The sequence below is a fragment of the Peromyscus leucopus genome, chromosome 19, assembly GCF_004664715.2.
Source record: "Peromyscus leucopus breed LL Stock chromosome 19, UCI_PerLeu_2.1, whole genome shotgun sequence".
NCBI lineage: Eukaryota > Metazoa > Chordata > Mammalia > Rodentia > Cricetidae > Peromyscus > Peromyscus leucopus.
In genome coordinates, this window is record NC_051079.1 from 31,168,024 (window position 1) to 31,187,493 (window position 19,470).

At 43.2% G+C, this 19,470-nt stretch overlaps 1 protein-coding gene across 15 annotated transcripts in view; it reads right to left on the bottom strand.

The window, feature by feature from the left end:
- Positions 1 to 19,470, bottom strand: part of Ppp2r2b (protein phosphatase 2 regulatory subunit Bbeta) — a 410,600-nt gene that overhangs the window by 85,138 nt on the left and 305,992 nt on the right. For 10 of the 15 annotated variants that reach the window (XM_028881723.2, XM_037197121.1, XM_037197125.1 and 7 more), the window contains 4 exons: positions 10,232 to 10,329; positions 9,875 to 9,955; positions 7,159 to 7,324; positions 490 to 602 (listed from right to left, as the gene is read on the bottom strand). In XM_028881723.2, the coding sequence (XP_028737556.1) occupies positions 490 to 602; positions 7,159 to 7,324; positions 9,875 to 9,955; positions 10,232 to 10,329 (458 nt within the window). The remainder of the gene's footprint in view (positions 1 to 489; positions 603 to 7,158; positions 7,325 to 9,874; positions 9,956 to 10,231; positions 10,330 to 19,470) is intronic. The other 5 variants (XM_028881726.2, XM_037197128.1, XM_037197122.1 and 2 more) reach the window with 1 other exon arrangement.

The following is a 19,470-nucleotide window of genomic DNA, read 5'->3' on the forward strand; positions in this document are numbered from 1 at the left end:
TTACATGGTCTCTGTCAGTTAAAGCAGCTCGAGGACACCACGTGAGAACAACAGCCACGTAAGGTTCTGGCAAGTGCCAGAGTTCAAACCCAGGACCGTTAGATATGGACGCTTGGGTTCTCTAGGGCAGACTTTCCACCCTAGCAGCCTTGTGCCCCTTATTCCAGCTACAGAAGGTGCTCAAGACATGCTAGGTAATGTGAAAAGACAGGCTAAGAGTACAGCAACGTATGGCGGTGGCCATGTGGCAAGTCCTTAGGGACAAAGGAGAAGCATAGATTTGTAGTCATTAGGGCCTGGCACCTTTCCCATTCCTCCATCTGCCACGACATGGGTAGGCTGAGGCCCTGCCCAGTGCCTCCAACCACATATTATAGTCATCATCGGCTGCCGTGGTCAGCATGTACTCAACTTTGGGTGGGGGGCATTCCCCTGCCCCCAGTGGCCCAGACTGTCAAAAGGCATGGCTGAAACAGCCATGACACTCACCCGCAGGGTTGTGATGGTAGCAGGATCCCGGAGCCGGCCCTCCTCATCTTTCAGGTTGTAGCCTTCTGGCCTCTTATCACGCTCACTGACTTTCCACAGCTTCACAGTTTTATCTGTGGAGGGCAATCAGAAGGCATGATGACAGGGCAAGGGAACTTTCCCTGGGGATGGGTAATGGGGGTGGCATTGGTCCAAGTAATGATGGCAAGAAGGGCTATAGGAGCCAGCTCTCGAAAGCGCTGTCCTGCATAAATCTCACTCTATTTGAAGGAAAAGCTCACAAGGTAAGACAAAAGCACAGACTGTGTTGGGATAAATGGCTTTCTCTGACGATGCACTGTTAAGCATATACCTTGCATTTTAATTTGGCTCATTCAGTCAAATTATTGACTGGAGTTGAATAAGAATAGTCACATATACAGAGTTCATCATGTAACTGTTAGTACATGGACAATTAATCTAATGTTCATGATCGCTCTGGGCAGTAACCATCTCTATGTCTAGCATCCACCCTTCTTAGATACTGTCCTCACCACGCCCCCAACAGCCCTTCGTAAGCTTGCACTCTTGACTTCCTCAACCCTCTCATACTGCTGACCACCCTGCTCCCAAACTCCCTATGCGACTGTCACATGGCTTCTTTCTATGCCTAGGACACTAGGCACACTTCTGCCTCAGGGCCTTTGAACCTATTGTGCTTTCTGCCAGGAAAGCCCTTTGCTTGATGTCTGTCTGTCTGTCTGTCTTCCATCCATCCATCCATCCATCTATGTATGTATCTACCTACCTACCTATCTATCTATCCACTCACCCATCCACCCACCCATTCACCCACCCACCCATCCATCTACCATCTATCTAATCTAATCTACCGGGCACCTATGGTTAAACCCAGGGCCTTTAGATGCTAGCAAAATTCTCTGCCAATGAATTACCTCCCCAGTCCCCATGACCTTTTTACATGACTCACTCATTTTTTTTTATGCCCCAACCTCAGAGAAGCTTATATAGAACCTACATAAAACTGGTTGTATCACAATTCTCCACTCTTTCTTCTCTTTGTCCTTGACCACCTCCTCTTCCTCTTTTCTCTCCTCCTTTTCATCTTCATAGTACACTTCCATATCAGTTGGCTAAGATGGTCAGTTATTTATTATCTGTCATTGGAAATCTCTGGTTTTTTGTCTTGTTTGTCACTGTGCTTACGGCATTTAGTGGTACCTGGGATGTAGTTGAGGCTCAATAATATCAATGTCCATCTCAAATAAATATTAGTTTGAATGTGAATGGATCTCCTCTCTATAAGAGTGTATTTTTGTAATATTCAAGGAAATCAAATGATGTAGAGATGAAGCAAAATGCTCTTATCAGGCTGGGGGCATAACCCAGTTGCCTAGCATATACCAAGCCCTGAGTACCAGTCAGTCCACTCTTCTGTCTCCTCTTCTCTTTTCTCTTCTCTCTCTTCTCCTTTTCCTCCCTCTCCTCTCCCGTCCATCCTCTCTCTTTCTCTTCTTGCTGCTTCCTGACAGTTCCAAACTATATACTATAGTTTATACTGTCCTCTTGCATCCCTTGATGACACTGGTCCTCTCCCATAGCATAGAGATCGCCAATGTCTCCAGGTGCTAACAGTTCAAGGTACTAATGGAGGGGACTGGGGCTCTGGGAAACTGGTGAGGCATGCTGTACCCAGGATTTCAATTCTATATTTTTAGAAAACATGTTTCGGCTAAGCCGGTCTTGTCTGTGTGCCATATGGCCTCGAACACCTTCCTTATTAGATCACACATTGCAGTCTGTGCTTGTCTTTACCTTTCCTTCTGAAAAGCAGGGGCACATTTGATTTCTCTGTACTTGTCTCTATTGGACAGGATTCGGTGTGCCATACTGTAGGGCCTCATTCCCACTTACTGCCTTAGACAGCTGTTAGGTCTCAAATCCAGGACAAACAGCTGAGATGCCTATTAACATATGAAAGCAGACTCTGGCTGCTAGGTTCTCCCAGCATCCTTGAGCCCTTACCTGTTATAGGGTCCTCCTAGCTAGAATACCCTACTTCTATCCTGAACTCTCCAGCCCTGGGGCTGGGCTGCCCTTCTCCTCAGGTTCTCTGGCCCCTATATAACTCAGTCATTTTGGCTGTGCCAATCTCTTGGCCCGGGCTGCCATCTCTTGGTCAGTGACTCCTCCTCTCTAGCTCTCACTCTTCCTCTCTCCTCACATGGCCTGGCTTAGTCTGCATGTTCATTCTGGATTCTCCCAGATGTCTCTGCCTCTGCCCTCTGGCTGTTTTCTCTCTCATATCTACAAAAAATCTTCTCTTCCACCATACCTAGGAAGATTAATACCCTCCTTTCTCTCTCTCTCCCTCTGTCTCTCTGTCTCCGTCTCTCTCCCTCTCCCTCTCTCTGTCTCTTTCATTCAATAGCCACATGGCCAAGGACTACGATCCTTTGGTCCTTGTGAGAAGGCACATACAAAGCAGTCCTGGAGAAGGATCTTGAGGAAACAAGGAAGGGCAGAATGCTCACTTAAATCTCAGCTTCAGGATACATACATCCACAAATGTCAATATTACAAAGTTGTCACTCTGTATCCCGTTTTATTCATAAACTGGTAGAAATGCTATCTTTCTTGTGAGGGTCTTGGGATGAAATGGATCAGCATGTTTAACTGTGGTTGGGCTTCTCCCAATGGTGTCAGAACAGCAGTTGTTGTTAGACCTGGCATGCCTGAGCCACAACTCTGTAGTAATAACGGGTTACACTCTTGTCTTGATCTTCATCCCACAAGGATGAAACTTTTCCTTTCCTGGGGAGAACAGATGTCCCTCTAACTGTTTTTAATGGGACTCCTTGGTTTTTCCTGTCCCATCTCATCTCTTCACTGTTTACCAGGCTCCACACTATCACTTCCTTACTTCTTCACACTTGGGAGGGCTGCTGTTGGGAGCAAAGGCACATGACCTCACAGTAGTTCACGACTTCATGTCTTGTCCTTAAGAGGTCTCCAAAGTACTATGTTGTGGGCTTTCAGCAGCAATGGGGATATTTTAGTAAAAACCCATCTCCATATACCTGGGTATTATTTGGGCTTCCAAGCCTATAGCCTCATGTTTGGCGAGGCTGCTCCTTGCGGGATCCATGTATTCTCATCTATGCGCTGACTTCGACTTGTGCTGGGAGGAGAGCTTTTCCCAGCTGTGGGCTTAATTTAGAAATTGCTAGCTCTATGCTCACATCCCTCTTGTTCCAAGTTCTCTTGAGATCCTGTTCACGTGAAGTTGCTTTTTTAGAGTGAGAAAGTTAAACATGGGCCATATTTATATAGTCATTTGATTTGCTCCTTATCAGCTGTGGCTGAGAGCAAGCTAAGCCAGTGGATTTCACTTCCAAATACTTTCTGTTTCTTGGCTTTGAAATGTGTTCAAATCTAGTTATTTGCAAGGCATTTTATATTATAAATGACAAATTGCCATATAGAAAAATAGAAATCACAGGTAAATCACAAGGATAAAAGTTGCCTATACGATCTCCAGTTAGGGATAACCCATGATCAATATTTTGTATATATTCTTTTTGATTTTTGGATGGGATCTTCCCATGTAGCTCTGGCTGTCCTGGACTAGAGATACCTTCATCTGCCTGCCTAGTGCTGGAATTGAAGGTATGCTCTACCATGACCATCTCTGGTGTATACTCCTGCATTTTCTGTATGCAGTATTGTGGGGGCAAGGGACTATAATGACATTATGTACACTAAGTTGTATATTTAATCACTTTCCTCCTTTTACTATATAAGAGGTACATGCCATTGTAATTGGAAAGTGAGAATGAGCAGAAAGGTTAGAAAAGAAAAACTTAGACTGTGATTACTGTGCCCATTTCTTGCAGTCTTCCTATTTCCTTGCTTACCAAGCACTTTCTAACAAGCACTATGCTATACAGGTGATATCTGTATTTGACCTGATTGTATATTTATATCAACAGCTATCCATATACTGTATTTACATAATCTATTACATAAAATATAATACACTACAGGATACATAATTTGTAGTAAGAATGTGTTAACAACTAAAAGCCTAATAGTGGGAGACTTATTAGGCCACAGAAGAATCAAATCACACAAGGAAATAATACGCAGTCACTAAAACACAGAAGAATCAAATCATACAAGGAAGTAATATGCAGTCATTAAAAAATCATATGGTATTTTAATAAAATATCGGTTAGGAAAATATTCTTGGTGCTATATTAAATTAAAAAACCTGGCTTAAAATTTGTTACTAAGCACATTATTCACATCTTTTTCTTTTTCTCTAAAAGACACTAACAGTAGTTCTCTCTGTACCTAAACACACATAATCTTTGCTTTGTGTCTTTTAAAGTTTTCACAATAAACACCAGAACACTCTCCTGCTTTTCTCACCATGAGCAGCCAGGCAGGAGAAGTACCCAAACAGAACAATGTGTCTTTGTGTGGCAACTAACTTCAAGGTCTATTTCACAATAGAATGCTAGCTTTATTTTTCTTTGAAAGCTATGAAGTTAAAAACATATTCTAGCAGAATTAGTAACTATACTCAACTAATGAGATAAGCACCCTTTCCCTCCAAAAAGATAATTGATGGAGAATTCAATCCAGTTCCCCAAGGTTGTGTTGCCTGGGGTCACACTTGACTTTATTATCACAGCATTTTCATTTGACTCAGAATCTTGGAGCTTTGTGGGGGAAAAAAAAACTCTAAGGAACATGCGGCTGTTAATATGAGAAATGGCTTTTTCTTTCTTCTGCCTAGTTCTCGAGTAGTTTATCATCACTTGTGGCAGCTTTAAGCACAACCTTGTCATTTATCTTCATTTTCTCTTTTATGTGGTAATTCCCATTGTCTTCCATTAATTTTTGAATGTTAACCTATTTGGCTCAGGGGGAGATTTTCAACCTTAATATTAGTATAGAAAAGAAAACCGCATAAGAACATGGGGATTTTTCTTAGAAGAGTCATTTTGAGATGCAATTGGCATGTGAAATAGCATCCCAAATGGGAAGATAATATCCTTGTTAATCAAAAAACTATTTAAAAACTCAATTAACAGAACATTATGCTATATAATTAATCTTCATTGAATTTCACTTTCTTTCCCATCCCCCACCCCTACAAAGTAGTTAATAAGCCTTTGGATTTTATTGCAATAATCAATAGGCTAAATTTCATAATATAATGTAATCTAGCTATGGAGGACAATCAGACACTTCTCCGCTACTGAAATAATTACATCAAAACCACCATAAGTCTCTTTCACAGTAGTTGTGACAACAAAGTCTCTGAGAGAGACTTGAACAGAAAAAAATCACAAGAGAATAAATAGAAATAAGATGAGGTGATTTGGCCTCCAAGAGATCAGGGTTGCAAAGAGTAAACAGAACAATAAATACAGTTACCAGAAGGAATGAAATTAATTGGAATCTTAAAAAAAAAGCAGAGATGTAGAGATCTGATCATATTGAGGCATGCTTGAGTAACTCCCAAACAGCTGATCTAGAATTGTCACAGTTTAGATCTATATACTGGCTTTATATTTGAGAGATTGGGAGATCATCTGTATTACCCTTTCTCTCTCTCTCTTTTCTATACGATTGACATATGTCTCACTGTATATACTTTCAAAATTAAAATGGCAAAAGGAACAAATTTACAAGTGACCCACCATGCACAGTCAAGGATAAGCAATGGAAAGCCTTCTGCTGTGTGTCTTTCTCTTCTTTAAAAAGAGTATATGCTTGGTTGTATTATAGACATTGCTTGCATTTTTCTGCACTTGATATGAGAATCTTAAGTTATATTCAAGCATATATTCATCATAGGCTCACACACATGATGAAATGAATCATTCTTCAACTTCTTTGCTTGGGCAATGGTCTTTAATTTTTCTGTCTGAATCGTCTTATTATCTTTTCCCATTAGCATTCTTCAGTAGTGACTGAATTCCAAGCTGGCTTTTTCCCCCCAGAAAGGGGTTCATTTAAAATCCTGGAATGTAGGCAACCTCACTCATGGAGTGAATATGTGACCAGGCTTTATTCAACTGCTACTGTCTCCTCTTTTCTGTTGATATCAATTTTCCCTAAACCTATAGGACATGGAGAGTTTGAAGGCATATAGGACTGTTTCTTGATCAGTTTTGGGGAGCATCCCTAGCTCCTCTGGTCTTGTGCTCCCAGCTCAAAACTTGATTTTCTCGGATACACAGACATCTGTTTTGCAGACCCTAAAATATATTCAGGGATTAATAACTATTTTTCAAAATGCCGACAGCGTTTCAAGTTTCCTGAAATGCATTCCCAGAATAACATGTGATGAATCTTAAGACAGGAAGTCACACTCCCCAAACACCTGCAAGCAATCTACATTAGGAAACTGCAGATAACGGGTTCCACTAGAATTGGGTCATAAATTTGTTATTTATAAAAAGAATAGCTACTATTTACTGAGTTCAACTCTGTGTGCACCATGGATTTTTCTAGGCATCTTGCAAACAGGGTTTCTAAGTTTCTCACAAGCCCACAAGGGTCGGAGGAACATTAAGGCTAAGAGAGACTCACAGGTCTGATTGACTGTCTCTGAAAATGTCAAACAGGAAAAAGAAAATCACCTCCACATACCGTTGGTAGACAGAAGAAAGTAAGCTGCATTCTGCTGAGGGAGCCATCTTATCTTATTGATTTTTTCTTCTATCTCTAAACTCTTCAGGTAATCGAACTCGGGTTCATGGCTCTGGAATGTGCTGTAAACATTGTATTCACCCCTACGATGAACCTGGTTTTTACTCTGTAGGACGGTAAAACACACACAGAAAATTAAACCATTTAAAGCAAGCGCCAACTCTTTTTTTTTTTCCCTTTGAGCAAAGCCATCAGGGGTGGACTGGCAGGCTGCATCACTGAGTGGGGAGGCCAAGATCACGGCAGCCGTAGATCCAGCTTTAATTTACTGGTCCCCAAAGCACACACTCTGTTGGCAAATAACAGAAACACACACACACACACACACATTTATAAATTATATATTTAAACTATATTAACACAAAGTGTATATCACAACATTTACATAGAAACAGAAGCTGCCAGGCATGGTGGTTAATCCCAGCACTTAGGAGAGAAAGGCAGGTGGATCTCTGTGAGTCTGAGGCCAGCCTGGTCTACAAAGAGTTCCAGGATAGCCAGGGCTATTATACAGAGAAACCTTGTCAAAAAAATAGGCCAAGACTTTGCAATCAATACAAATAGAAGATCTAATATTCGAATCTTTGTGCATTTCAGGAAATGCTGAGTGGCCCATTCCATGGTGATGCTCACACATACTTATATCAATCCCCATGAAAGGCGCAAAACTGTAGTAAATGCAACTTTCAATGGTTCCAGAATCTCTGAGATGTGGGTAGAGCTGGGAGATGAACCCCGGAGGCTCAGAGGTATAAATGACTCTTCTAAGGTCACACAGCACTCGTGGAGCAGATTTGGGCACCAGTCCCTCCCACCTCCATTTTTATCCAGTATAGTGATGAGAGGGCCATCTGTACATGAATGCCATCTGCCTCCTGAGGAGAATGATGGGCTTTACCTATGTCTTTCCCCTTGCACTAATTATGCAAAGTGCAAACAGCAGGAACTAAATAAATGATGAGACACTGGAACACAAAGCCAAGGGCCTGCAGTTATGGAAAAAAGGTGAAGAGGAGGAAAAGCCTATTGAAGAGACAAAGAGAAAGCCACAGGAGGGAAGATTGTATTGCAGGTACTTTGGAACCATGTTACCTAAAGTCTTGAGACTTAGCTTTGAAAATCTGTTCAAAAATTAAAATTTGGGTTTCATTAAACATATTTTAAATCAAAGTTTGATTTTTTTTAAAAGAAAAGACTCAATTTAAAATATATGATTTTAGATGGACACAGGACACCCAAAGGCATATCTCAGCTTGTCCAGAAGAGGGTACTTCTGCCGAGCCCAGAGGTGTGCAGACACTGAAGAAGGAGGTCCTTTGGAGCATTTTTTCTTGGAGTGACAATACTAGTTAAGAGTCACTGGCCCCAAATGATGTCACATGGCTTTTGTCAGGCAAGCCATGTATGCCATATGAACTCCGTTGAAGCTTAACACTGAACCCCTTCATCATCCTCACAGGCATTTATGTTCCAGTGAACTCACCCATACTGCTTTGGAAGGTGTGCCCCCCCATCATTCTCCTAATGAGTCAGGCTTCCCAAATCTCCCAGTATAGGAAAATAGGTGAAACCTATAAATAGCTAGCAGAAAATGTGGGGTGGAATATTACTGGCAACATGCAGCCTTGGGTAATTTATGCTAAATAGCTCTCCCAGTTCCCCTTAATCATAGCTGTGAACCTAATTGGATTTTTTTTTTTTTTAAATTGGAGATTTGAAAATCAGTTTTCAAAGGACTTTAGATGCTGACATCCTCGACACTCTTCTGGTTACTCACAGAGGACTGGTCTACCTTAACAAAAAATTTCTAAGAGGGTTGATTTGCTACCATCCAAATCAGGCTGTCAAGTGTGTGTAGCATGTGCCAGACCAATTAGCACCAGGCAGCTCTGGAAAAAGCAGGAAAAATTCCAGGTCACGAAGAGCGATTTAGTTCTTACTTGCCAACTACATTTTCATGTTTCTGGGGCCAATGTAATAGGCTGGGTGCCTGATTTAATGCCGAGCACTTGAATTTACACAGAAACCCAAGGGATTATGAAGTCCTTATAGAAATTAATTGCAAATAATGTGCAATTACCAAATATATCACCCCTAAATGAGGCTTTCCTCTTTTGAGGGGGAGGTGTAATGCAAATGTCTTGGAGGCACAAAGCAGGCTTTAAATTGCTAGGGAAGTCTCTTGTGGAGCCTTCCTCTTAACACTGGGCCCCCCTCACACCTCCCCAGTGCCCAGTGAATCTCAGAGGAAGACAGTGGCAGATGGGAGAGTCGCTAGAACACAGACTACCCCACTGGAAGGAAGGGCGTGTGCCAGGAGAGGGCAAGGAAAGCAAACCGGGCCGTAATTCCATTCTGAGAAAACAGAAACAGGCCTGGGGGAGGGGGAGCATCCTCAATTTATGTGGAGAAGAGAGGATTTCTAGTGGAACCCAAGCCTCGGGAAGAAACCAGCCATGGACATGGCATGATATAACATACCCAGCTCCAGGGACCCACACTAACGTGCCATCTCTGCTGGGCCGAGAAGCCCTTTTGGAGGATTTCACCCCTTTGGTAGGCTGAGCATCATTTTCTTCTCTATTGACCCAACATGCCCTCTCTACCACTGTTGTCAAATAAAGCTATTTCCCTCTCCTATGTATTCTGGCAGTACCTGAAATGAAGGGAGATTGAATTTCAACACCCGGAGGAGAGATCCCAAGACAACAGCTGGAGTTCGCTCCTCCACAAGCACCTGTGGAATTGGGCAGGTCAGACGAGAACAGCTGCTGTTTCCCAACGTTCACGATGCAGAAGGATTAGGCCCTGCCCAGGGAGAACCCTCTCTGAGGTGCTTTTGTGAGTCTGAACTTAAGAACTGTGGAAGCTAATGACTTTTTGGCAGTTTTACGTTGGTGAGCAAAGCGGCAGGCAAGGTTAAGGGCGGCAGACACGTGAGGATTAAGGCACAGTGGGAGGCCTCCTCTTAAAAAGGGGAGAAAATGAGAATTTCCAATTGGCTGACACTTACCTCCTGTTCTCGCTGAAATATTACAACCCGACCCCCCTTGTCCCCTGTCGCTAGTAACTCTCCTGTGTGGTTGAATTCTACCGTAGAGATAATGTCAGCTGAAAAGAAGAAGAAGACAAAGGCAATTTAAGTAACTGCACACTTACTCTGAAAGGGTAGATAATAGACACACTTTTCTGTGCATTTAAGGGCTTAGGGCTCTGGCTGTGCGGTGGAATTTACGGGGTTTTATGTTCTGCATTTTAAGTACCACTTGAAGCAGCAGTTGGGAAAGTGAATTTCCCAGGTGCCCCCACTGCTCCGGGAACGTCTGAGGCGAACAGAGGGGCAAGGCATGCTCACACCCTTTATTTTATGGAAGAGAAAGTGAAATTTTTTTTCCCCTCATGGAAATGGCAGTTTTCTTGGCAAATTTTCACTATCCACAGGCCCCTGTTTCATTCAAGAAGGTCTCCCCAAACAGGTGTCAGTGTGGTGGTGGTGGGGGGGGGTTAGGGCCGAGCATCGGGGAAGCAGGCTGAGGATGTTGGTGCTGATGCTGATCACAAGAGAGAGCACAGGGATCACTGGGCTACTCTACTAGTGCTCCGACTTCACCAGGGCTCTCCCCACTCTTGTATAAAGCTTCCTCTGCAGAGCACACCCTTCTCCAAGACGAGGTACTGGAAAGCAGCGTCACAAGGTCAGAAAAAGGTGCAGGCACCAGGACTTAGCACAGGTAACTGCAAAAGGAATGTCAGCTTGAATGCTGGTCATCCCTGAGGCCCAAGGCCAGGTGAATTACCCATGACTGGATTTATTAGGGCTAGTTTTAGAAAAAAAAAAAAATGACTGGGTTAATTCTACCACAATCATTCCACCACACGGCTTCAACAACCGGAGAGAGCAAGCGAGCTTAGAGATAAGGAGGAGAGAACATCCAAGAGAAAGGAGAGGAAGAATAAAAGAGGCAAAGAGTTGTGATTATGGCCTCGGACGGAGGATTGGCTGAAGCTCAAACCTATGATGGCAAAGGCAGGGTAAGGTGGAAAGTCATGGCAATGGTTCCAACGAACTCAAGTCTCACATCTTGCTTGTGTGCTATCATTTTAGGATGCTCTTGGCGTGTCAGCTTTAGTCAGATAAGCAGCATAAAATTCTCCACCTGACATACAGCGTCTTTTCCTTATCTGAAAGTATTCTTAATTCTCACCCTTTGTGTGGAAGTAGAGAGAATAAGGTGTAAGTTTTATTTTGGCTCTATTAGGAGTCAGTTCAAACTCTACTGGGCAAGGAACACGGATAAAATAGTCTCTTTTAAGGAACAAGTGTAAAATGGTAGATGCTGTCTGAGGTCTGCAGCCTTGGAGGAATTAGCACCCAGATATCTATGTCTTAATATAAACATCTCAAATTCTATATACTGACGATATATTTTCTTTTCAACATATGACAATAAAAACTTTTTTTTTTCTGTTATGTGACAAGGCCTCTCTGGGTCGTCCAGGTTTGACTTGACATCAGATATATATCCAGGCTGATCTCTAACTGGACATCTTCATGCTTCCTCTTCCTGAGATCTGGGATTGCAGGTGTGTGCCGCCAAGCTCAGGGCTGTTAAAGAAAATCTTGTCTGTAGGCTGAGGAGAGGGATTGGTGGGTAAAGCACTTATTGTGCAAGTGTGAGGACCTGAACTTGGGTTCCCATCAGCCAAACAAAAGCAGAGGGTGACAGCGCCCATCTCCAATCCCAGTGCTAGGTGGTAGAGACAGGAAGATTCTGGGATCTCACTGGCCAGCTAGTCTAGCCACTTGGTGAGCATCAGGTTCAGTGAGAGACAATGTCTCAAGAAATAAGGAAGGGGAGGGGTTCAGGAGGAGTGGGAGGGAGTAAGCAAGAGCAATGAGAGGGTGTGTGTGATGGAAATACATTATACACATGTACGGAATTGTCAAATAATAATTTTAATATATATTTTAAAAGGTAGAGAGAGAGAGAGGAAGCCATCGAATGACAACCTCTGATGTATGGGGCTGTGTATCACACACTTAGACAAACACCATGCTCACACAGGCATATCCCCTCCACATACAAATCTTGTTTATGGTTGTGTATGGTTTGTGGGTCAAGTGTCTATGACTTCTGGCTCATAACTATCTTCACTTAGATAAGTCAACCTCATTCCTTCTTGATCTACACTGGAAATCAAATCCATTTTCTCAGGAAATGAAGCACGGAATAAGCTGTGTGGTTGCTAAGCCCTTGATGTAAGCTTGGAAGGTCAATTCATATAACAGACACCCCCGAGTAAGGCACTGCAGAGCCCAGCATGGCTGGAGAACTTGCCACTTCGCACGCAGCATCTAGTCACTTGTCTTCCTTATAGCTCCTGCATCTTGACAACTTACTCTTTGCTTGGAGGACAGAAGTGAGCTAGCTGTTAACTGTCTGCCGTTGCCTTAGAATGCCCTCTCGGAGACATACTGAGTGTTAGTGTGTGCTGTTGACGTCCCTACAGCTTCTGGCCTTTCAGTGAGGACAGAAATAGCTTCCTGACCTGCCTAGAACATAAGGTGGGCTCAGCTGTCTCTTTTCACTTTTGAGCTTCTGTCAAGTACTAAGTAATGAATCATGACTCTCAAACCGTTTAAACACTGAAAGAGAGAGAGAGAGAGAGAGAGAGAGAGAGAGAGAGAGAGAGAGAGAGAGAGAGAGAGAAGACAGACAGAGTACATGTGAACAATGACAAGGTGGTGGGGAGACCTAGCCTGGAACAAACAGTGCCAACTTCATCTTCTTTGTGTTTTTTTTTTTTTTTTTGTTGTTGTTGTTGTTGTTCTGTTTCGTTTTGTCTGAGACAGGCTTCAATATGTAGTTCAGGCTTGCCTTGAACTCGCCATGCAGGTTAGGCTGGCCTCAAACTTGTGATCTTTCTGCCTCAGCCTCTGGAGTGCTGAGATTACTGGTGTGTGCCGCTATGCCTGGCTCACGGGGGCTGAGTTAAGGTTCTGCTTCTGGGCAGTTCATGCCCCTTGCCTTGGGCAGCAATGTTAACACACAGAACTCTGGATGGTGGGCTGCGGACCCTCTCCTCTGGGAGCTCAAGACGAGCTCTTTCCTTTGAGTGAAGCTAGGCATCAACACGGTTAAGTAGCGCTTTGAATGTGAGCCCTGGCTCATCTGTCAAGAAAGGGCCACTCTCAGCAAAGCAAAAGCTACTTGGAAATACATGGTTCTACCCAGACGCTGAAATGTCTTTTTTTAAAAAATATAAATAGCCAAAGATAGGGCAGGAGTCAAGTTCAAACCACACGACCCCAGCCAGCACCACTAGAACCCTTCATTATGGAATAAAAGGTATTGCCCTAGACCATAAAACATGTCTTATTTGTTTTGCAGTTGCCCCCATTGTTCAGGGCTCTATCTTCCTTGAGAACCTTGCAAGAGAAAGGGTGACTTGAACAGCAGGAACATGCAATTCCTCTGTCCTCTTACAAAGACTTTAAAGTTTGAATCTGATCAGCCAAGCTGGTAGGTATAAGAGGTTGCTGCGGTTCAGTTGATATCTGTTTTGAACCTTCCTGTTTCCTGACTCATTTATCACCGTATAGCTGGAAGACTTCACTGTCCCATCCATCTCTACTTATCTCCATCTATGAGTGCTTAATAATTGATAGAAAACTCATGAATCACCTTCACATTCTGATTTCAAAATACCAGGACTACAGATGCCCATTCTCTTGTGTTTGAAACATGCTATTAAGAGAGTAGACCTATGCTACTCAAGACAGAGGAACTTCTGTGAGCCCAGAAAGAATGGGAACTAGGCCCAACTGTAAGCTAGCAAATTAAGTTAGCAATAGCAACCTTATCTCAAATCATGATTGACAGAAATCAGTCCTTCCCAGGCCTTATGACTTTCACCATAGATAAGTTTATAAGATGACTCAATATTGCATTAAATTTCATTTCAATCTAATTGTTCTGCTGAGTAAAAAACTAAAACCTGAAGTATTTTCTCTCTAATTTTTTTCTTTTTCTTTTTTTGGTTTTTCAAGACTCTATATGTGATTTCTATACGGGTGGTAATAAGGTGTACAGTGACTGAGAAACAGAGCCCCAAACAGTGACTGGGGTCAAATGTGGTTAAAAGGTTTCTAAAGGAAACCCAGTGTGGTATGAGATTGGTCGTGCTCCCCATCTATTCGTGCTGATTTAATTTCCACAACACGGTGGCCTGCTAACCCTGTTTCCAGCTCAATTGGCCCCATGAAGACTGACTTTTTTCTTTTAAAGATCAATCTGGGCATCTCACAAAAGTTTCACACTAGTAATTTACTACATCAAGTCTCCATTTACCTGAACAATAGATATTGACTTGGCAGTTGTATTCACAAGATGGGAGGCTGAGGGAAACAGGGAGCCCTGAGAGTATGACCTAGTCTCCCACAGTGTCAAACCTGGCTGGAATCAGGAGAGACCACCTGGTCAAAAGAGGTGCGTGTGTGATTGGGTGACAGATGGACTGGAGTGGCATTTTGATCAAAGAACAATACAGCTTAGACTCAGAGAGTCCTAGAGTCCACTGGTGGAGTCATTGTACTGACTGGGTCACTGCTACTGCCTCTGAACATCAATCACGGGGATGGAAATCAATAGGTAATGTAGTCAAGCCTTATCTTTTATCTAAAACGCATTCCAGGGATAGGGGGCCATCTGCCCTACTGTATCGCCCATCCAGACCCGCCCACACAAGTCTGGGCTGTCCTCCTGGTGATCAAGTCTGCTCTGGACTGTTTTTGTATCTTTGCTTCGGACACAGATGTTGGGAAGGATGGAAAATGCACCTCACAGCATACCACAGTGGTGAAATGGTGGCAGTTGCTAGGTTTGTATAGGAAAAAAAAAAGGAGGAGCATCACTATAGGTGAGGTGTCTTGCCTCATTGGTCATGGGGCCATCAGGAGAATGGGCATGTGCACCCTTGCTATCCCCTCATAGAGATCTCTAGTTAGACTGGCCATGGTCTTGTGGGGCATTAAACAAATGGGAAGTTCTAGGCTTTCCATGGGAATCAATTACTTCTGTCTCTGTGAGACTGTGGTCTCCTTTTCCAGTCTTGGTTCTCAGTCTTAAATCAGCACTCATGTTTTCAGGTCAGGTTTTTTTTTTTTTTTTTTTTTTTTTTTTTTTTTTTTTTTTTTTTTTTGAGTAAGCTTTGGTAACTGAAATAGTGCATTATGGTCCAACAAGGGGCAAGCTACAAGCTACATTCTTGCAGTCTCTGCTTTACAATTCCTGTCGAACCCAGGCTTGATATCTGTTACATGAACTGTGTCTGGGGAAACGGAATCCCTTTTCTTTAATTGAAGTATCATGAACTGTGTCCACACTGGTTTTAACTTTAAACTAATGCCAGTCTTTCTCTCACAGGAAACCACAAGGAGCAGTGTCCAGTAGTTTCATTCCTAAGCATCATATCACAATTGTGTCCTTAGTCAATAGTGTGTACAGTAGTGCAATTAGCAGCGTGAACTGACAGTCTGCTCTTGCCCTCCAGGCTCAATAATGGCAGACAGTGTGAAATGTAGAGATTCTTGCTAGGTTGCTCCTACTCAGTGCTTCTTCCTTGCCTACCTTCTATGGTCCAACTATAGAGGCTGAAAAGTCTGGATATTCTTGTTTATAGTCAGGTAACCAAGACCTGACCAATGAGATAAAAGAAGTATTCACAGGGTAAGACTGAAGATTCCCAGGGAAGTTTACATTTCTAAATTCACTTTTATTATTTTTAATCATGTGTGTGTGTGTCTGTATGTGGGTATGTGCATGTGAGTTCAGGTGCCTGTAGAAGCCAGAGGCATCAGATTCCCTTGGAGCTAGAGTTCTAGGCGCTGGGAGTTGTCCAACAGGTGTGCTGGGAGCTAAACTTTGGTCTTCCAGAGCAGTCCACACCCTTAACTGCTAAGCCTTCTCTCCAGCTCCCTGGGGAAGGTTTTATTCTTGTGTCTTATCTGTGTCTTCTTGTGATATATGTGTTATGTCTGTCTATGATTATATGTGTTCATGATATGTGGGTGGCATATATCATGGGAGATGGGATAGCAGGGGAGGACTTTAAGATGCTAAGAGCCTGCATGTGACAGCTGGAGACCCATGGACATATTGCATGGACAGTATTATTAATGACAAGTGAGTAGCTAAAACCTTCCTCAGGACAGCTCTGTTTGAACCTGTGAAACACTTGACACTATCTATGGCTTAAGTCACTGTTAGAATGACTCCCCTGCTATTTGCATTGAGAAGTATTCTTCTTTGTTTCTTTTTGTGGAGCTTAAGATTAAACCTCGGGCTTTACGACACCTTATCCCTAAAAGCATGTCACTAAGTATGCTGTTCTGTCTGTCTTCCTCAGTTCTTTGCACGGGGCCAGATTATTAATGCAAATTGAATTGGAAAAACATGGCTCCTTGCCCCCAAACCTCCTTCCTCTGCCTGTCATGTGCACACATTCATTTCACTCTCCTATGCAACCGGTTTTCCGTTCCACTTGGTTAATTAGCAATACTGTGTGATTTGTTTCCTCTTTTCCCTGCTGTGGAGATGGTGTAATATTTTTCAGCCATGCAAATATGAAAGCAAAGTGCTGTGAGAGAAAGCCCACTCCCATTTACACATGGTGTCCATTATAAAATTATGCCTTCAAAGGGACGCAGCCACGCCCTCCTCAGGAGTTTTACTCTCTCTGCTCATATGCAGAGAGGCTTTCCATGCTTGCTGAGCTGTGAAAATCCAGATGGTGGGAGGCAGGTGAGTCATGAGCACCATGCTGTTCCCATTAAAAGGCACACAGCTTCCCCAGGATGGCCAGATCTCCAGCATGAACTGTGGCGAGACAACACAGGCATGTGTGGGCTGACCGAAGAGGGATCTTCTCTACAGATGGAAGGATACTTCCCCATGGGGTAGAGGTGTTTTCACAGTGACAAGTCTCTAAGTGCAGAAAAACGCACTGGGAAAGTGATAGCTGTCCGGACTTGCCCGAGAGCCTGTGTGGGGAACAGTGGAATCTGCTGTCAAGGTGTCTTCCATCTGTCACCCACTCTCCCAAAACACAGGGGAATAATTAACTACTCAGGTGATGCAAACCCTGCCAATCTTTCAGATCTGTTATCTGAACAATGCAGGGCATCTGCAGCTGACCCTCTTTGTTGCTGGGGCTTCAAAGTCCAAAAGGACAAAGGATGGTAGGTAGCTCCTAGCCAGGCACTGTGCCACCCAAACACACTTATTATGGCATTTGCTTGGCACCTCTTTAGTCAGAAATTGTGCTGTGCCAGATGCTCTGAAGTCAGTAAGACAAGATGTCCATTTCATGGAGGCTAAAACTCCCCTATTTGAGAGCTGGCTCAAATATCACTTTTCCAGGGAAGCATCGTGTGACTTCTCCCAAGGCCAGGCCAGTTCCGTTTAATTTGCAGCCTCATTGCTCCTCTTACTTCCCCTTCATAAGTTATCATCTCATGTCATTAGCACTTATTACAGCGGTATTAGGATCATCTGAATGCCTCTCTCATGCACAACATTATAAACCCCACAAGAAACCCGCAGTGCACAGGACAGATGCCCCTCCATGTTTCATTCTTTGGTGGATTGCCATGGGTGAGCCAATGCCAAAGTAGCCATCCCATAGAGAACAAGAAAGTTCTAAGCATAGTAACAAAGAAACACTGGGTGGATGCTCAAGGAAATTTTCAGGTCTGTGGGGCCAAAGGTGGTCTTATTTAGAACAATGAATGACGACTATAGAACCAGATAGATAGATCAGGGTCCCTTGAGCCACAAGCAGGAAAAACACACAGGGAAGAAAAGGAACCGAGACAGAGTGGCCTTCGAGAGAAGACAGGCAGATGATGATAAGGCAGGCAGTGAATTCTGAGCCCATGGCTGTGATAAGAAAGGACTCTCTTTAATGACTTCTTTACGTGTTATGGAGCTGTGGTTATGGGGATGCACTGAAAATTTCCCCCCAAACACAAGTGATCCTTTAGCTTGAGTGTATTCAGTTCAGAGCACTAAGAAGTCATCGTAGATTGAGACGTGGGGAAAAATCATTGAAGAGAGGCTGTGAAGATGGCTTATTAGTGAATGCTTGCCACACAAACGTGAGGGCCTTAGTAGGGATCCCCAGCACACATGTAAAATCTCCTGCAACATCAATGCGAGGGTGGGGGTTGGAAGCAGAGGCAGGCGGATCTCCAGAGCTTGCTGTCTAGCCAATAGGTGAGCTCCAGGTTCAGTGAGAGATCCTGCCTCAAAATGTAAGACAAAGAGGGACTGAGAAAGACAACTAATGTTGACCTCTGGCTCCCACATTCATTCTCTCTCTCTCTCTCTCTCTCTCTCTCTCTCTCTCTCTCTCTCTCTCTCTCTCTCTCTCACACACACACACACACACACACACAAACTGTAGGGGGAGGGGTTTTTCAAAGACGCTAGCAATGGAGGATTTAGGACCATAGACTATGAATCCCAGTTTTCACTTAAAGAGCAATGAGAAGTCTCTGTTGCAGCTTGAAGTGACACATCTCTGCTCCATCCCTGCATTTAAGAGATTTCTAATGTACACAGAAAAGGCAATTGACCATTAGGTCCAGTACATTCCTTCTTAAATTCTAAAGAAATGAATGAAATGATTCCTCGCAGGGGGCTTTGCCTTGGAGGAGGTGGGAATGGGGGCTGGGATGGGAGGAAGACTGGTGGGTGGGAGGAGAGAGTGGAGGGGATCTGTGGTTGGTATGTAAAATGAATAGAATTTTCTTAATAAAAAAGAAAAGAAAAAAAAAGGAAATGAATGAAAACAGTAAGAAATGAGTTGGGGTTTCCTCCCTAAAACATGGTTTCTAGGGCAACATAAAGGTGCTGTGGCTGCTAATACATATGCTATTATGGTAAGGTGGTTTTTCAATAGTAAATATTAGAAACAAGTATGCCAATAACATTTTGACAAATCACTTGAATTTTATTGTCTCTGTTTCTGACCAGAAGTTGAAGCATTTTGAAGACTATGATAAAATATTATTCTACTTCAGATAACCTTTTCTAACTTTAAAAGCAAGACCAGATACACAGGGTAAACAGGAAGATAGAATGAATATTGCCAATTTCATCACCAGTGGGACCCAACCTTTAATAAATATTCACAAGGAAAGAAACTGCTGCACCTCTTGCTTTTCTATCTCCATCGACAGTTGGAAAT